This window comes from Cibotium barometz, chromosome 4 (assembly GCF_041138505.1).
Source record: "Cibotium barometz isolate CiBa-2024 chromosome 4, ASM4113850v1, whole genome shotgun sequence".
Lineage (NCBI taxonomy): Eukaryota > Viridiplantae > Streptophyta > Polypodiopsida > Cyatheales > Cibotiaceae > Cibotium > Cibotium barometz.
In genome coordinates this window covers 21,898,580-21,918,224 of record NC_141049.1, presented here as the reverse complement: position 1 = coordinate 21,918,224, position 19,645 = coordinate 21,898,580, and the positions used below count along the sequence as shown (strand labels likewise).

The window sequence follows — 19,645 nt, the reverse complement described above, 5'->3', positions numbered from 1 at the left end:
ACATAGCCTCAGGGTCTTCCTATGCTGCTCCCATGAATCTGAGTAGGTTTAGACTTAGGTGATGTGTTTTGCTTTGAGCTGGTAAGAGAAAGTGACTTCCAAGGTTTGTAGGAAGTCTGGTGCCTCCATTTAGTATTTCAGTGAGCAGAAAGAACGTGCTGTAGTATTTCAGTGAGCAGAAAGAACGTGCTGTAGGAGCTTAAAGGGTAGTTTAGCTCTACTACTTTTTCGCAGTCAACGTCTTCAAATGAGCCAAGAGGGTGTTATTCACAGAGACCTTATCTTTTGGTTCTCAAACTTCTACAGGGTGGGAGTTGCTTAGAATTTCTAAAACTCTCATATCAATATTATTTCCATCAAAGATCTTCTACAAGTGAATAGGCATGTGCCTTTAAAGTGTCCATAGCCCCCCTTTTCTCAACACGGGAAGACCCAATATAGAGGCATGAAAATACTTAGGTGGCAATCGCTCATGGAATGTGCAGCCAATCCACATGTGGCATAGTATTGGCCCACCAATGCCTTTGGTATTGGGTCTTCAGGTTTTCCCCCGAATTGATATGTTTTCTCCTTTTATATATATATATATATCCATCCCCAGTGTATTCTTATTTGTGTGATGCATTCACATATTGGAAAACCTCATGAAATCCATAAGAAATTCCCCTGCATTATCAAAACTTAGGGGTTTTCAATTTCCGATCCCTGTACAACCATCTGACTGTGCATGCTGGCATTACGACTGACATTCCGAGAGCTCCCTTTTGAGCTGTAGCCTGAATCTGAGAAGTCAGTTTCAGTTCCTCTACCCTTGAGGTCACCTATTGAACCAGCACAGTTCAACAGGCCTCCATTAAGCTGAGAAACATCTAGTACAGTGTTCCTCTTGGAAAAGATCCATGGCTGGACACTGAAACTTTTTTGGTTAGTTGAGTCCTCAGATAGCAGGTTGTTATGCTGATACCCCATTGATGAAATTGTGTCTTGGAGCTTCTTAATCTCCACAATAACTTTGTTTGCAATTGCTCTTGAAGTATTCTGTTATCAGCTGCCTTTATCTCCGGCTCAAACTCCTTTTCATTCAGTTGGCACATCCGCTTTAAGACTGACATTTCAATGGGAGAAGCTTGTTTCAAGGCGGCTTGTCCAGTCCCTATTTTTCAAACACATGCTCACTTGCTATGTGGCTTCCTTCACCCGCGTGACCAGATATGCATGCAGTCAATGACACGATATCAGGCTTGGGAAGTCCATTCAATACCACATCAGCTTCTACCATGCTTGCTCAACTCCCATATGTATGAATTAGAGTGGCTGCCATAGAGCAAATCTGATCGTACCCTGCACTGACAAGATGAAAGTGAGTCTCAGTGCAAACCTCTGGGCTTCTACATTTTGAATACATGTGAACAAGGGAGCTACTGATAACGAGGTCTGAGTCAAGTCTGCATTCAATTATCTGGCCATGCAAAAGCCGTCCCTCTTCTATGGCTTCTATGCTGCCACATGCTTTCAAGACGGATGAATATATTACATCATTTGATGGTATGCCCTCATCTTGCATTGCCTCAAATAATCGGATTGCAGTAAATCCATTGCCATGATGGGCATAGCCTGCGATCATGGCACCCCATGCCACGACATCTCGACATGGCAACTCATCAAAAATCCTCTGTGCATCTTCGAGGTTACCACATTTAGCATACATGTCAATGAGGGCACTCCCAAGAATCATATCTAATCCAAGAGCACCTCTAAAAATCTCATTATGTATCAGTCTGCCCTTCTCTATGGCTCCAATGCTGCTACATGCTTTCAGCATACACAAAATTGTGATCCTGTCTGGCTTCAAGCCACGCTGCTGCATTTGGAGGAACAGCTCAAAAGCTCTCTCTCCATTTCCGAGCTTGGAATGTGCTGTGAGAATTGCATTCCATGTGTATAAACTTGGTTTCAAAACTCTGAGAAATGCGTGGTCTGCGTCTACCAGGCTACCACATGAAACAAAGAATCGGATGAGATGGTCAGCCAGTGCAGAGATTCTATCAAGTTTATTGCTCACCATAAGAGTATGGATTTGCTTGGCAGTTCTCAAGTCCTTGTTGGCACACCCTTGCAGAAGCCTGTAAATAGCGTCCCTGGGTATGGGAATGCCTTGTTGGTCCATGCAACAGGCAACCACAAGAGCCTCATCGAACTGTTTTGTCTTCCATAGGTCGCTCAGATCTCCAATGGATGTAGATGTCATACCACGATTTGCCATTCTTGTTCCTGACATTGCAGGTGCTAGAGATTGTGGAAAAGCAGGGGGGCTAGTCGAGCAGCAACGCTGGCTAGTTTTTCTCTCTCTAAGCACACAGTCGGGCAGCAACGATTGCTGGGTCTTTACTTGTGCACAGGCGGCTGCAGCAAAAACGCACAGTGGACAGAGAACAGGGCTGGCCTATACATTGGTTAGGCAGGTGGTGCATAGGGTCTGCACAGCAGGTGTTTTTCCTCCTTGCAACAGGCCAGCGCACAGGGGCTACAGCTACACGTTTTCCTTGTCTCTCTAGGCGACTGGTTGGGCTACAGAGAAGACAGTTTTGGACTACGGATGACCAAGATTGCAGGCTAACACGACTATGTTTCTCTCTCTCTCTCTCTCGTGGAGGGTGACAGGTTGCAGGAGAAACAGGGAGGATTGGCAGTGCTGGACAGAGACAGCTGATTGTTGATTTCTCTCTTTCACAGGCTTGTGGGTGGTGTCAAACGCACACAGTTTAAAACTCCTCTTCCTTCCGACTCATGGGTTGTTCGGGAGTGTCTTTCCTGGTTCCTTGTGAGAGTGTATGGGTGTTTATACACTTGCTGCGGCAGATATTTAGATGGATGTACCCATCTGGCATAGATGGGCTACATGCGTTCATCTCTCAAGAACAAGTGATACGCCCAATCGTCCGTGGCTTCGTAGTTGAGTTGGTAGACATCCAGTCCTTCATATTGCCTACGGGCGTGCTCCGTCCTTTCCTAGCTCCCCTGGCAGAGTTGAGAGCTCTATCGCAGGATCTGCACTTGGCGGCGTGCAACCATTTCGCATGGATAAGCGCTATACTGCTGCTTGATCCTGCTCAATCCTGACAGGGATGAGAGACCTGCTGAGGATTTGTAAGCAAAACGATCCTCTCCCCATAAACCATCTGGTAGAGTTGTGCGTGAGCAATGGCCCTCATCAATGATGTTATCCCGGCTTGACGCTGTTGAGAATTGTGCATAGAAGATAGCATGTTTGAAGAAAATCTTGATGTTCATGGTAATCTGTGACCAGATGGGTTGGTTTAGAAGTCTTAACTGTGCAGAAATGCATGCAAGTAAGAAACCACCAACTCATATCACCATAGACAGTGACCCATCGTTGCTCTGCCTTGGATATAAGTGCTGCCATGCTGTGGCAATAGTCACAAACACGGAGATTTTTAGCAACCCGAACAGTGGTCCTCTCGGGTGTGTTAATAAGGCCGCAAGCAATAGCCAGCAATCAATGCAGTCCATGACACAGCATCCCGAATCAGCATCTTGCCAAAGACTTCTTCTGCCTCTGAAATCAAACCAAATTTGATATGATTAAGAGAAAAGAATTTTCACATTGCTTAAGCATCCATATTATTGAGCCTTTGATTGAATAATTTACTTCTGCACATTTACTTTTCTATTTGTATGCATGTTTTGTTATGTACATTCGTGTAATATTTTTTCTTGTATGCTTATTTTGAATAGAGAGCTCATAGAGAGTTGATCATTGATGGCATCTAAGGCTCGTATCAAGGTGCTCGATCATGGGAGTAGTGAGAAGAAGCTGTTGGGTTATGTTAGAGTGATGGGAGATTGCTTTTATAGTGCTATACGCAAAGAGATCATGCAAGATGGCATTATAAGTGAAGCATTCGAGTTTGTTCTTGAAGATGAAGAAGATGATGAAGTTTGCATATTGAATGCATTACAAGAAGAGCGTTGGCAAGTTGAGAACAATAAAAGTGTTGGCATAAAAAGGATATCAGCTGCGGTCGATGGTGGTGGGCCCTCGAAGCGTGTTTGTAGAAGCTCGAATGTTGCAATAGAAGCTAGTGATATGGATGCAAGGGGAGAGGGTGATGAAACGAGGGAAGAGGGTGATAAAAGGATATATAATCTTGAAGGTGGGAAAGTCAACATGCTCAAGAGTGTTTTCGTATCAAAAGTAGCTCTCGACCTTTGGGAGCTCCAATGTGAGAAGACTCGCAAGAAGTTGAGTGAGAGAAAGCCACCAAGAGATGATAAGTTTCAACTTATCACGGAAGATGTCAATGACCATCCTTTGATTCGAGTGTGGTGCAACGAATGTGGAAGTGCTTATGGATCGGGAGTGATTGGTGGCAAGCAATCAGCATACTCATGCTTGTCAAACTTCATGAGATTTCACATTCTAGATGGTCAAGCACATCAAAAACGATACCTATCCAACCGAGGGTTGAAGTTTGATGCATTTCCTACTCATGGTACTCGTGGAAGTAGTACAAAAGGCAACGAGGATGATTATGATCATGCAGTGACGATCTTGGCGGCTATCGAGGAGATGACTAAGTTCAATAGCACTCATGAACGTAAGCATCAACTTCTTGCTTCGTGCTTTACAATTAAACCATTCTCTCCTTTTATGATAGATTCATGCAAGACAGAATTTTCAGCCCCTTGTTTTGGTTCTTATTTTAAGGGCTTTTGCCTATGCATATTAGATTTAATTTCAGCTAATTTTTTACACTCTTTTTGTCCTCGTGTAGGGGCTGATTTTCAGCTGATTGAAGCAACCTTGCATGATTACAAAGATAAAAATGTTGTCAGAGTGGTGTGTAAGTATGATGGAAAGTGGTTGCACCTATGCCCTCGAGGTTCAGATTTGCATACCATCCTAACAGAACATAACAACGCAAAATCTCACATCAATGCATGGAGCAAGACCACACCAAATCAAGCATCTCCCCTCTTGACAGGAGCTAGTGGGCGGCCTAAAAAGCATTTTGAAAAGGATCCACGTCAACAAACTTTGGGTGCATTCCTCACATCAACCATGCGTACGGAGGCTTCCGTCCCCACAGGTGATTCAAGCTTGCCTTCATCAAGTCTAAATCTGTTGTGCTGGGGCTTATGGCAATGTACACTTGATGTTAATGGTAGTTCGGTTTATATAAAACCTCTTCTACAAGACCTAAAGATGGGAAAAGAGTGGTTTTGTGAGCCGCATACAAAAGCTACTTTGTATGATGGAAAAAAAGAATACACGATAGATGGGTGCTTTAGGCATGTGTGTTGTCTTCGTATCGTGAGAATTGGAATGCCCTTTGAAAGTTTCACATGCGAGTATTGCAAGAAAATTCCAACTTGCAATGATTTTCGCATGAGGGTGTATCGAGAGAGTATTGCAATTGAGAAGAGGGGAGAGAGACAAACAGGTCAAGGAAGGTGATTGGATTTCCTTTCCGGTGAGGAGCTAAAAAGTGTCGCAGTTGAGACAAAGAAAAACATGCGAGAGGTAGGGAGAAAGGTATGGTGGTTGAAGGCAAAGATTGTGGTGCTTTCAGTGAGAATCAGGTCCTTAAAAGAAGCAAACTATGAAGCTATTAATAGGAGGGATGTGCGGCGTTTTTGCAATAACATTATTGAGGCTCACAAGCAAGGAAAGTTTGGAGGCAAGCCAGCTATATGGGATTTTCTTCAAGACATTGCAAATAATGCATTAAGATCCAAAAAGGGGCAAAGATTTACAGAATCCACAAAGACCATTTTTGAGGTTGCAAAGCTATGGGGCGGGCCGCGCTTACATGATTTCCTGAGTGTAAACATTGGAGGGCCATCCATGTCAACCACAAGGAGGCACGGAAGAAAGGCAACTCAATTTCAATCGGGGGAGCATGAGTATATTGTTGATGCGATCGGTAAAATATACAAAGATGCGAAGTTCAAACATGGAATAGCATCACGGGTGCCATTCATTATTGCTGAAGATGAAACGACCATCAAGCGCCGCATCAGGTAAAAGCTGGGTTGATTTTCTCTCTCTTTGTTTTAGTGTCAAATCTGAAATTTATTTATGTTGAAATAAAGACGTTAAAATGGAGCTTCATGGTTATGTAGGTGGAACGCAAAGGATGACACTTTGATTGGGTTTTGTGGAAGAAAGGGAGAGGATCATGAATGCTCCTCAAATGATGCTATCATCGTTGGCGATGGAGCTCAAGGATATGATACCATAGTGGATGCCTTCCAAAACCACGTGGTGGGGCACTATGCAAGACTCCTCATTGTCAACCCTCTTCACGAGAGTCTTCCGCGGTTGGCTATAGTTGTGCATTGCACTTGTAACCGCTTTGATAGTGATTTCATCAGAACTCAATGGACTCTTGTGGAGCAAATGTGGAATGCAAAGTGGAAGGACAGCCTAGGGCCAATAATTGGACATGCTTCAGATGGTGATAGTAGACGTCGCAAGCTTATGCTTGAAGACTACCTAAAAAAGAGTGATAGACAATTTGACATCAAATGGGGTGGATGGAAGCTCAAAGGGAGAATGGTAGGAGGCGAGGTGTATGGGTTGCATGATCAAGATTTTGTGCATTGTGGAAAGAAGCTTGTGAGCCCTCTTGATAGTCCTACTCGGCAACTAGCAATTGGGCAAGTATGGATTACGCTCAATCATGTTGCTATGGTGTATAATACCTTCTCTGTTGATCAACACAAGTTACGAGAAGGGGATATACAACGAAATGATCGTCAGAACTGGAGAGCGGCCCAAATGATTGTCTCTAGACAAGTACAAAAATGTATGAGGGAAATGCAAAAGAAAGAGAGGAGCATGCACGGGACAGGGGCATATTTGCAGGTTGTTGCTGATTACATAGACATTTTTTTATCTCCACATTTAGACTTGGGAGAGCGTGTGGTGCTTGCTGCTAAAGTGGTCTTCTTCTTCAAGTTGTGGAGATTGTGGATTCATCACCATCCTACATACACTCTCAAGAAAAACTTCATCAGCAAAGAGGCGTACACAGATATCCAGCTTTCTTGTCATTTTGTGGTTCTACTTATAAAGATGTTCCGAGAATTTTACCCAAGTCTCAAGTGCCCTTTACATCTCACAGGATCTGATGCAGCAGAGATCTATTTCAGCAAGATCGAAGGTATGGTTGGGCAAGAAAGAGCATTTGATTTTGGAGATATTTTGCATTGTGTTGGAAGTCTAAACAAGATTGCCGTGCATGAATGTAACTCAAATGGGGTGACTTTTTCAAGGGCACATCAGAAACAGGAACACATATGGAAGGAGTTGAACAAGCGTGAAGGCGTTTTGGAAATAGATCTTGGGAACTATGAGAGTGTCTCCTCTGATGAAAAGGTAATAGATGCATTAAAAGAGGGATTAAAGCAGGCACAAGATCTTTGTGAGTCATTGGGCCTCAAACCTAGCACAATTGAAGGCCTTAAATGGTGGACAGAGCCTTGGATAGATACAAAATAAACGTGGTCAAGGATAGATGCTGAGATGGGTGCGGCAGATGAACATGATGACTTTGTGGAGCCTTGCGGCGAAGACGGGCCCATTGGTGAGGGCAGCGATGGAGATGACGAGATTATCGCTTTGAGTGAGATTCGACATGAGGTGGATGGGATACTAGACGAGGCAAGTAGTGAGGCCGGGAAGAAGACTATCTCACCCGTGGTGGAGGTTGATAAGAAATTCATCTTCAAGTCTACATTGGTGAGTCAACTCAATGGAAACTCAACACTGTCAAAGGATAGGTTGACTAGGGTAAGACAAGGAGTGTATTTCAACAACGAAACAAAGTCAACATTAAGAAGTAATGGGAATTTCTTTGGAATAGGGTCAGATTGTGCGGTTTACTTCCATGATGAAACACATGAAGAAGGAGGCACAATTTCAAAGAGAATTGGAAAAGACACAACGTTGAAGAAGATGCAAACTCTTCATAGCACTTGGTACCTTGGAAGAGTCCAGAAGATGCGAAAGAAGGTGGGTGGCAAATATGTAGATTACAAGCGGGGTTTTGACTTGGTAGATCGGCCACAAGGGGTGGAGGTTCAACTCGGTTGGTATCAAAAGGTGAAAGGGCGCCAGACATACTCTTATGATGTGACAGACTTAAACATGATTGGTATTGAGTCGGTTATCGCATTGGCACATTTAACATACAATGAAGCTAGTGATAGATATGTACTAGATCAAAATGACTACCGGCTTTTTAACGATTTTGTGAAGTCTGCTGATTAGTTGTTCATATACTTCATGTAAGTGTGGAACTATCTCGGGAACTATTTGGTTGTTTATTTGTCATGTTATAACACTTGTGGCCTCATTTGTTTTGTTGTCATCTACTTACAGGCAACACATCCTCCACCTTGGAGAGAGGCAGGGAGTTGAGTGACATGGGCTGAATTTTTGCAAGGCTGCAGTTTTTTTGGACCAGATTCCAAGCCTTTGTGGCTACGACTTATGCATGCTCATGCTTTTTGCACCCATACTACATCCACCTATATACGAAGACTATGTACGAACTCGCTATATGCGAATGTAGTATGCAGGAAGACAAATGCTAGCAAGAGTATCCGGATGACAAGTAATTTCCAGCCATTGTCTCTTCCTGGAAGAATGGTTTTGATCAAAAAAATTATGCAAGATGTAATCATAATTATTGTAATCAACTCAATTTTCAAAAACTCAAAAATGTCTTCTTTTGTCTCTCTTGTCATGGATAACCTACAAGTCTTTTGGTTATGATCTACTTGCAGGCAACACATCCTCGATCTTGTAGAGAGGCTGGGAGTTGAATGACATGGGCTGAATTTTTGCAAGGTTGAAGTTTTTTTGGTCGAGATTCCAAGACTTGGTGGCTACAACTTATGCAAAGACTACGTATGAACTCGCTATATGCAAGTGTAGTATGCAGGAAGACAAATGCTACATCCGCCTGTATACGGAGACTATGTACGAACTCGCCATATGCAAGTGTAGTATGCAGGAGGACAAACGCTAGCAAGATCTTCTGAAGAACATGTAATTTCCAGCCATTGTCTTTTCCTCAAAAGAATGGTCTTGATCAGAGACATTATGCAAGATGTGCACATAATTATTGTAATGAGCTCTATTTTCAAAGATTCAAAAATGTCGTCTTTTGTCGGTCTCTTGTCATGGATAACCTACAAGTTTTTGCATGCATACCACCTCTGTCGTAATCTTTGCTGCTTAATTGCTTTTTGGCATGTGCATGAATTTCTAGTTTTATCTAAAACTTTGTGTGAGGACAATGTTGTGTTTTCTATGTTGGGGCTTGGGTGTCGATTGCCTATGCCGAGCCATCTTCGGTGACATGTCAGCAAAGACGACATGCACATTGGAGCAGAGTCTTGCTAGCTCTAGACACTTGGGATGACTAGCCATCTTCGGTCACAAGTATGCTAGCTGTGGTGCTCTTTCAAAGGCACAAGACATGCTTGACAAGCTCCATTCTCAGGATGTATCAGTTTTTTCCATAAAATCTGGATACTTAGATGGTCTGAGATACGTCGGTAAATCAACAGCGACTCCCGTTTTAGGAAAGTCAACAGCAATGGAGCAAAATCTTGCAAGCTCTAGACACTTGGGATGATACCCATCGTTGGTGACATGTCAGCAAAGACGACATGCAGATTGGAATGATAAGCCATCTTCGGTGACATGTCAGCAAAGACGACATGCACATTGGAGCAGAGTCTTGCTAGTTCTAGACACTTGGGATGACGAGCCAACTTCGGTGACATGTATGCCAGTTGTGGTGCTCTTTCAAAGGCACGAGACATGCTTGATAAGCTCCATTCTTAGGATGTAACAGATACTTAGATGGTCTGAGATACATTGGTAAATCAGCAGCGACTCCCATTTTAGGAAAGTCAACAGCAATGGAGCAGAGTCCTGCTAGCTCTAGACATTTGGGATGACCAGCCATCTTCGGTGACGTGTACTCGATAAGCTCCGTTCTCGGGATGTTGTCTCCTGGAGTGCACTTTGGAGATATGGTCAAGTTAAGCAAGAACGGAACTGCTTTGAACGCATCTTTCTGTGATGATGTGTATATCTGCATCTGAAATGCCTGTGTGGCTATTGGAGCTGCAAACAAGGGGACATAAACCCATTGCTCATGGACATGTATGCCAAGTGTGGTACTCTTTCAAAGGCATGATATCTCTTCTTAGGGAGATATCTCTTAGAATGCACTAATGTTGGGTACGCAGCCGTACCCAACATGCAGCCGTACGCTGCATGAGAGGGTCAAGATAAGCAAACTCTAAACTTTTTGGAATGCACGTAACATGAGGGCATTCTTTGAAATGCAATGGCCTATGCAAGATACCAAAGTCTTATCAAATTTTCCTATGACGCAGTCCATAATACCAATCTTTATGTTTTGAAGATCTTAAATCTACAGGATGGAGGAGAAAAATGTATAAGCTTAAAATTTTAAAAAAACAGGAGGGTTATAATAATATACCACAAAAGTAACAGGAGGTATGCATAAAATAGGGAAAAAGAGGTTACAGAGGGGTTTTAAAATATGCCTTTGAACGCACGTGATACACGTGATTTTTTAAGGTGGACCCCCCGAGGGGAGGCCTTGAGAATGGAAGTGGTGCCGTTCTCCCCTTTCACATGATGGAAGGCATTGAGAATGGAAGTGGTACCATCCTCCCCTTTAATCAAGTGGATGGGAGGATTTGAGAATGGCATCACTCCCATTCTTCCTTGAATGTAAGGAGGAATCACACCACTGCTATGCTGCCTTGAATGTAAGGGAGAATGGTAGTGGTGGCATTATCCCCTTAACGGTGATGGGAGACCTTGAGAATAGCACAACTAACATTCTTACTTCAATGTAAGTCTCTATGGCGGTGGTGCCATTTGTCCCTTCAAGGTGGTGGGATGCGAGGCGTTGAGAAAAGTACCACTACCATTCTCCCCTTTAGGTGGATGGGAGGCCCTAAGAATGGCAATGGTACCATTCCCCCACTTCTCTCCAGGTAATGGGAGTCCTTGAGAATGGTAATGGGAGTCCTTGAGAATGGTACCACTACCACTATTCTTTGAATGTAAGGGAGAATGGAAGTGGTGTTATTCTCCCCCTTCTCTCAAGGTGATGGGACCCCTTGAGAATGGCATGAGTGTCATTCTTCCTTGAATGTAAGCCATAATAGCAGTGTTGCCATTCTCCACTTCAAGGTGATGGCAGGCCTTGAGAAGGGCATCAATGCCATTCCTCCTTGAATGTAATGGAAAATGACAATGGTGCCATTCTCCCCTTCAAGGTGATGGGAGGCCTTGAGAAGGGCATTAATGCCATTCGTCCTTGAATGTAATGGAAAATGACAATGGTGCCATTCTCCCCTTCAAGGTGATGGGAGGCCTTGAGAATAACACCACTGCCATTCTTATAAAGAGAATGTGGGGGAGAGGGAGAGATTCAAACGCTAGCAACCAAACACACACACACACACACACACAAAAGAGAGTAAGACAGAAGAGAGATGGTTAGCGGAATTTTCTTCTATCTTCTTCTTCTCTACTCAACCAACAAGACATAAAGATAAGAGTACACACTATATATAAGTTAGTACTCAACAACTACAACGTATAATGGTCAGTCCATAATGTGAACCCGATTAAATCAGCTTGAGCTATAACTATGCCAGTCTCTAGTAATCCAAAATGGCTGTCATGTAGCCTCTCATCCCACTGGCCACATATCACCCATAATCTCACCAACCATACTAGTGGTGTAAATGCGGAAGCTATCACCTAGATGGGTCATCAATGTCCGCCGTAGCACTAGTTGAGCTCAATATCTCAACACTCCCCCTCGAGCTCAACTCCACACATTGCACTCCAAGTAAGTTTCTAAACCCATGGAGCTTCTTTGTGCCCAATGCCTTTGTGAAGATGTCAGCCACGTGGTCCTCTGTGTTGACATATACCAGATCTACATCTCCTGCTAGAACCTTCTCCCTCACAAAGTGATAATGCACCTCAATGTGCTTTGTTCTAGCAGCATGATATTTTGGGTTACTCGCCAACTAAATGCTACTCATGTTGTCACAATATATGACAACTTCCCTATCCATGAGCTCTCCCATGTCACCAAGTAGCTTCTAAAACTAAGCTACCTCACAAGCTACCATAGCAACACCCCTGTACTGTACTTGACAAGGCAAATTTTGGATGCTTCTTACTACTCTAGCTCACAGGTAGATCTCTTGTTTACAATACTACCAGCCCAATCGGCATCTGTGTACTCGTGCAACTATATCTCTGTACCAGCCCAATTGGCATTTGTGTACTCATGCAACTATATCTCTGTACTAGCCCAATCGGCATCTGTGTACTCGTGCAATTATATCTGTGTACCAGCCTCATAGAAAATTCCATAATCAACTGTGGACTTTATGTACCTGAGGATCCATCTAGCCGTATCCAAATGTGGCTTTCTAGGAGCCTGCATAAACTGACTCAGAATTCCAACAATATAGCTCAAGTCTGGCCTTATAAAATGGTCATGTAGATCAAACTACCAACTATGGGCCTATATGTAGTGGGATCCTCCCCAAAAGCTCACCTGTATTTGTGGAAAGTTTTGTGTTCTGCTCCAATGGCAGTTAAATACGCTTATAGTATGTCATACCATACTTAGAGAACATGTCCGAGATATACTACCTCTGCAATAGCAAAATGCCATGAGGTGATCTCACCACCTCTATGCCCAAGAAATACCAGAGCTCCCCCAAATGCTTGATCTCAAACTTCTGCTTCAAAAGCATCTTGATCTCAAACTTCTGCTTCAAAAGCATCCTGACATCATGTATGTCTGCATCACTATCACTAGTGATAATCAAGTCATCCACATAGATGAGTAATAGCATGATCCTCTATCTGTCTTTTTCACCTATAGTGAAAAAAATACATTGGATATCTGAGATCCAATGGTAACAAGATATTCCCCAATATTGTTTGACCATGCTTTGGGTGCCTATTTCAAGCCATACAAGGCTTTGCGTAACCTGCACACAAAATCTGGATGTGCATCACTCTCATAACCTAGTGGCTGCATCATGTACACTTCTTCTTGAAAATCACCATGCATGCAAGCATTCTTTGCATCCATTTGATATAAAGACCAACCCTTCAACCATAGCAATGATAGCTCTCATGGTTTCCATTCTTGTAACCGGGCTAAATGTCTCCTCATAGTCTATGCCATAAGTTTGCGCACTTGTACCTGCTCACTGAACCATCAATATTGTGCTTGACTTTATACACCAGCTTACATCTAATTGCCTTCTTTTCCTTAGGCAAAGACACTAACTCCCATGTTGCATTTGCATCCACATGCTTCCATCTCCTCATCCATGGCATCTTCCCATTTCTTATTTCCAATTGCCTGCTCAAAGAAAGTGGGATAAATCTCATGTATTGCTTTTACCATGTAAGCATAATGATGGGCTGTATATCCATCATATCCCTCAACATGTCAACATGGTATCTAACCCTCGTAGACCTGCATACACCTGGATCACTGCCAGGTGTCCTCAAAATAGCCTTAGTTCTCCTTACACTAGGAGTAACCAAAGACATAATTCCAAGTTCCTCATCAAGGCTCTGCTTAGAGCCACTAGAGTCACCATCCACATATGAGTGACTTGCTGACAGATGAGGTACAAAAGGTTGATCTACCATTTCCTTCCCTTTTCGTGATACATGTGTACCTGCATCATTCCTAAACCTGTCTGACCATGGGCTAACATTGGATCCATTGCTTGAGGACTTCCCAAGTCCACTCAGTGCCTATGATTGCTGGTCTACATGTGGTGCAGCATCAGCACTTCTTACATTTACATCTTCTGTTACCTTCACTATTGGTGCATACTAGCTACTCATCTCATCGAAGACAACATCTTTGCTTACTCGCATCACACAAGTGGTAGGGTTATAGCATCTATAACCTTTTTTCTCCATGGCATAACCAATGAAGATGCATTTCTCTACCTTTGGATCCAACTTTGTTCTCACTTTATCAGGAACATGTACATATGCAATACACCCAAGCACTTTCAAGTGAGACACATCCGGTCTTATGCCTGTAAACTTGTATTTAGGAGTCATACCACAGCTATAGTGAGTGTCCTGTTCATAATGTACACAACAATTGTTACCGTTTCTGCCCACCAAAAGTAATGTGGCAAATTTTTTTAGCCATCAAGGCACATGCCACTTCTGCAATGTGCCTATTTTTCCTTTCTGCAACACCATTCTATTGGCGGAGTGTACCTGCACGTAAACTGCCTTTTGATTCCCTGCTTTCTCATGAAATTATTGAACTCATTGGAGAAATATTCTCCCTCACCATCTGATCTTAGACCAGTTGGTCAACCAACAAGATCCAATATCAAAATTCGATTCACAAAAGTCATTCTTTTCTGTTCATCCGAATCTTCCTCGATGTACGAATGGGTGTTCTAGAAACCGCGAACTCATGCATCACCTGGTCAGAACCCTCTAGGATCCTACTTAGGTGTCCTAGCACTTCACTCAAGGACCACTTCGTCGGTCCTCATCGTACCGAAAGCGCACCATTTTAACCATACCGAGGCAGGTCAAGACCTCGACAAGCTTTACCGCAGCGACATCCCTCGATGACTCCCCGTCGCCAGTTTTGTTGAGCCTCTTCTTAGTTAAACACGTACCAAATGCTTCCTCCAGCATTCTGGCACATTCTGGCGTAAAATAGTCCTTTAAAAGAAAATAGAGGTTCTATGCAAGTAAAATTACCGGTTTGAGATGGGTTCCATAAAACCCTTTTTTTTTCTTAATCCATATTTTCTTAATGAGAATCATCGATCTCTCATCAGAGTAATCCACCCATCATTTAACTGAATGTCCAACTAGATTCTTGGTGATTTTGGCTAAGGAAAAACTAGGTTAATTCAACGGTAGCCTATTCTTTGTATTAAGAGCTAGAATTAGTCTCACGAAGTTTGTGCTTAATTCAGATCGAGAGATGGAAAAGTAGTTTATTGATCGTCCCTCTCACAGTCATGGTCTAACCAAAATCATTTGATTTATTTATAACTTTGACTCCAAGGATTTTTTTCAGATAAACATCTACTACACTTCTAACTATAAGAAAATTCTAACTTTATGAATTGCATTCTAACCATAATAGATTCAGAAATGGTGCTATATGAGAATATCAGATTTTTATGAAAATACTCTTCTTCCATTTAATCTAATTTTGGGTTAATCAATTTGGTGATTTATCCATATAAAATATCTAAAGATATTCTTCTACCAATTTAATTTATCAACCCTAATTCAAGAGATGTAATTATTCTAAAAATTCCTCTTTTGTCACCAACATTTAATTTAAACCTTTCTCTTCTTAAATACCACAAAAATTCTTCTTTTAATTAAATACAAATATCCATTTTTTAAAATATGCCAAGAATTCCACTTTTACCATTTAAATTATTGAGTTCCAAATGTCATGGGAATTTCTCTTTTATCATTTACAATTTCTCATGCATAAAAAAAATTTATCTAAAATTCCTCCTTAAAGTAAATAAAAATATCCATTATTTTAATTATGCCAAGAACTCAACTTTTACCATTTAAATGATTGAATTCCAAATGTCATGGGAATTCCTATTTTATCATATAAAATTTCTCATGCATAAAATAAATTTATCTAAAATTCCTCTTAAAATTAAATTAAAATATCCATTATTTTTAGTTTCTCACATGAATATGATGAAGATCATTCTTTTAGCATAGGATTTTCCATCCTAGAATTTGGTAGGAAGTCCTCTTTTAGCATTATGCATAAGATATGTATTAATTTCTTAAAAGTTTGCCATAGCTTCGCTACTATTATAGATAATTTTTAATTTTTCTAGAAAAGAATAAGACTTTGTAATACAATTATGATAGAAGACTTAAATCCAAATTATGAAGATCTTTCTTTTAGCATAGGATTTCCCTTCCTAGAATATGGTAGGAAGTCCTCTTTTAGCATTATGCATAAGATATGTATTAATTTCTAAAACTTTAACCATAGCTTCGTTGTTGCTATTACAGATAATTTTTAAGTTTGTAAGATTCCTCCCTCCGGTTTTTGCGGTGTGCAGGTATAAGAGCCTCCCCTTCTGATCTTATAATTATTCCCCTCTCTGAAATAAAAGAAAGATCTTGTTTTACCCTGTTTTGGCCCGGAGAGACAAAATGTCTAGAGGGAGGTAATTTAAAATTGAGATATTTTTGGATATACATATCTAAAATGGTTTCCCCTAAAACAGAAATTCAAAAAGAACTTTCCAATGTTTAATTGAAATTAATTGAAAATAGGGGTATAAAGGACCTTAGTCTAAGGGTCCAGATTTTTAGAAATTTTGGATTATAGTCCAATTAAGGTTCCTATATGGACCAATAAGATTAATCCAAATGTAGGGAGGAGATAAATTGAAGAATAAAATAACCCCCCCCCCAAAATGAGTAAATTCTCACATAAGATAAAGAGTGGACAAAGGACCAAAGAAAAGAATTAAAAAATTGAATTTTGGCACCTCAGTGTGGGGATCTCCCCTCATGAAGTAGGCACCTTTTTCTCATCATTACCCCCAATTCTTAATCAATAAAATGAGATATTTCATCTCTCCTCCCTCCTATTTCAAAACTAGATCTAAAAAGTAAGCTGAACTGACCCAAAAATGGTCAAAAATCAACCAAACTGATCTAGAAAATTCTAGAATCAGTTTGCTTCATTTTAGAGGCTTACTTTTTCCTATAAATAGAAGTCTCCCCCTTTGTAAAAGCTTAATGGTGTTTATGCACTATTACTCTGCTCCTTTCTTGAGCCATCTACATTGAATTTTTTAATAATTTATTTATTTTTTGGCCTAATCCTCTCCAAAGTGAATTGGTGGCCACTCTTGCTTCAAACGAGAGTAGAACCCTCAATCCCTCAAGCCAAAGGAGACCTTCCAAGCTCCATGTAAGCTAATTTTCTTACTTGTTTAATGAAAAATCTGTGGTTTTCTTAATTTTTATGTTTTGCAAATGTTGAATTAGATTCTAATGCTATGCCTTTGATAAAAAGGCCACCCCCTTCTCCTCTTTGCATTCCAACCTTTCTTAGTCCTAGAAAGATTAACTAAGGGATTAATTAAACTCTTCTTATTGTTTACTCTCTTAAATTCATAAAATTGTGTAGATTAGAGTTCTATAAATCTAATTTGGGTTAATTTAAGTTAAATAAAGAATGATAAAAATGAGAAATAGTCAACCATACAAAGCAGGTTATGGCAAAATTCTCCAAAATTTTGTGGAAAAGAAAGTTTGTTTTTATGTTATTCCAAAAGAGTAATTCCCACCATTTTTGCATCTAAAAGAAATATTCTAATTACTCCATGTACATATTCACCTATGAATATGCATGGATATCACTGATATTCCTATTAAATTTGATTTTATGCATAGAAAGATACATAAAGGTTTTTTTTTAATTACAAAAGTGTTATTATTATTAAATTTCGATTATTATGCATAAAAAGATGCATAAAAGAATTTTTTTAATTACAAAAGTGTTATTCTTTTAAATTAGATTTTTATGCATAGAAAGATGCATAAAGGATTTTTTTTAATTACAAAAGTGTTATTCTTATTAAATTTACTTTTTATGCATAGAAAGATGCATAAAGGAATTTGTTTTATTACAAAAGTGTTATTCTTATTAAAATTGATTTTTATGCATAGAAAGATGCATAAAAGATTTTTTTTATTACAAAAGTGTTATTCTTATTAAAATTAATTTTTATGCATAGAAAGATGCATAAAGAAATTTTTTATTACAAAAGTGTTATTCTTATTAAATTTGATTTTTATGTATAGAAAGATGCATAAAGGGATTTTTTTTATTATTATAAAAGTGTGATTCCTATTAAATTTGATTTTTTGCATAAAAGGATTTTTTAAATATAAAAGTGTTATTCACATTGAAGTTGATTTTTATGCATAAATAGATGCATAAAGAATTTTTATATCAAAATTAGAATTCTCTTAAATTCTATGTTTAAATTCTATGAGTATTTGATAAATGAATAATTAAATACTCTAAGAGAGAATTTTCTATCGTTTTATATTCACTCGGTGATTGTAAAAAGAAAATTTAAGAAATCTATCGAGATCAAGATATTGAGATAAATGATTAATTTATTCCTCATTGAAATTTGTAACTAATTTAGAAATCAGTTAAGTGAATATTCAAAGAAAGAAATTCAGTAACATAGTAATTTATTCCTCATTGGAATTCGTAACTAATTTAGAAATCGGTTAAGTGAATATTCAAAGAAATAAATTCAGTAACATAGTAATTGAATTATCAAACCTTTTCGAGAAAGATAGTTCAGGAACAATCTTATCCGACTCGAACCTTGAATCAGACTATGACCAAGACCAAACTCTTTCGTCAGTTTCGAGGAAAGAAGGAGTAACCAATTTAGAAAAATACACTCAAAATTTTTGCTAAATCTGAAACTAAGTTTGAGGCCCTTCGAATTGATCTGTGGATCAAGGTTATAGAATTCGAGGAATTCTAGTATAAAATTCACAATTTCGATCAAGAAGTTTTAGGGATACTGATTCAAGAAATACTCCTTGTATTCAAAAGAAAATCAACCTGGAAACTTGCATAGAAACCCTGTTTTTCTTAAAGGACTGTCTTATGCCAGAATGATGGAAGGGGGAGAGGGGTCTCACAGCTCATCTCCAAGCCACTAGACTCTCCGTCACCAAAAGAATGCCCTATAAAAATATAAGGCATACCAAGAGGCTCAACCATTTTCTCTTTACCTTTATGTGATGACATGTGAATCACATAGATGTGAATGAATGTGGATGAGATGTGAAGTAAATGGATATGGATGTGTATGTGATGAAAATGGATGTGTATGTGTATGTGAAAATGGATGTGAATGTGTATGTGAAGAATGGATGTAGGTGATGAAAATGGATGTGAATGTGTATGTGAAGAATGGATATGGATGTGTATGTGAAGATGTGAAAGAATGGATGTGAATGTATGTGAGAGAATGGATGTGGATGTGTATGTGAAAGAATGTGATGTGATGTAAAGAGATGTGATGTGACATGAATATATGTGGATGTGAAGTGATAGATATGAATGTATGGATAGATGTGGGTAGTCGAACATTTTAACGATTGGATGGATGTGGATGAAGGAGATGAGATGTGTATGAATGAGATGATGTGGACAAAAGTGATGTGAATACTAGAATGTATGTGATGGGATGGTGATGAGAAAGAATGTGATGGATATGAATGAATGTGATGTGATGGATATGAATGAATGTGTTATGATAGATGTAAATGAATGTGATGGATGTTAATGAATGTGATGTGATGGATGTGATGAGATGTGATGTAAATTGGGATAGATGTGATGGATGTGATGTAAATCGGGATAGATGTGAATGGATGATATCTGATGTGAATGAATATGATGTGATGAGATGTGGATATGGG

At 39.9% G+C, this 19,645-nt stretch overlaps 1 protein-coding gene and 1 long non-coding RNA gene across 2 annotated transcripts; one reads left to right on the top strand and one right to left on the bottom strand.

Annotated features, from left to right (window-relative positions):
• Positions 1-681: 681 nt before the first annotated feature.
• Positions 682-2,278, bottom strand: LOC147639037 (pentatricopeptide repeat-containing protein At4g18520, chloroplastic-like). The gene is made up of 2 exons (XM_086793329.1): positions 1,379-2,278; positions 682-957 (listed from the first exon to the last, which is right to left on the bottom strand). Exons 1-2 carry the CDS (start codon positions 2,276-2,278, stop codon positions 682-684), a joined length of 1,176 nt encoding a protein of 391 aa, XP_086649455.1.
• A 2,720-nt stretch (positions 2,279-4,998) lies between these two features.
• On the top strand, positions 4,999-9,127 carry LOC147639036 (uncharacterized). The gene is made up of 3 exons (XR_015263408.1): positions 4,999-5,111; positions 8,411-8,645; positions 8,818-9,127. It is a non-coding gene; the product is annotated as an uncharacterized LOC147639036 (long non-coding RNA).
• Positions 9,128-19,645: the final 10,518 nt, after the last annotated feature.

Coding starts and splice junctions, on each gene's coding strand:
- LOC147639037 (XM_086793329.1), bottom strand. CDS start 2,278: ATGTCAGGAACAAGAATGGCAAATCGTGGTATGACATCTACATCCATT. Junction 958..1,378: donor CAAAATGTAGAAGCCCAGAG/GTTTGCACTGAG, acceptor ATGGGGTATCAG/CATAACAACCTGCTATCTGA.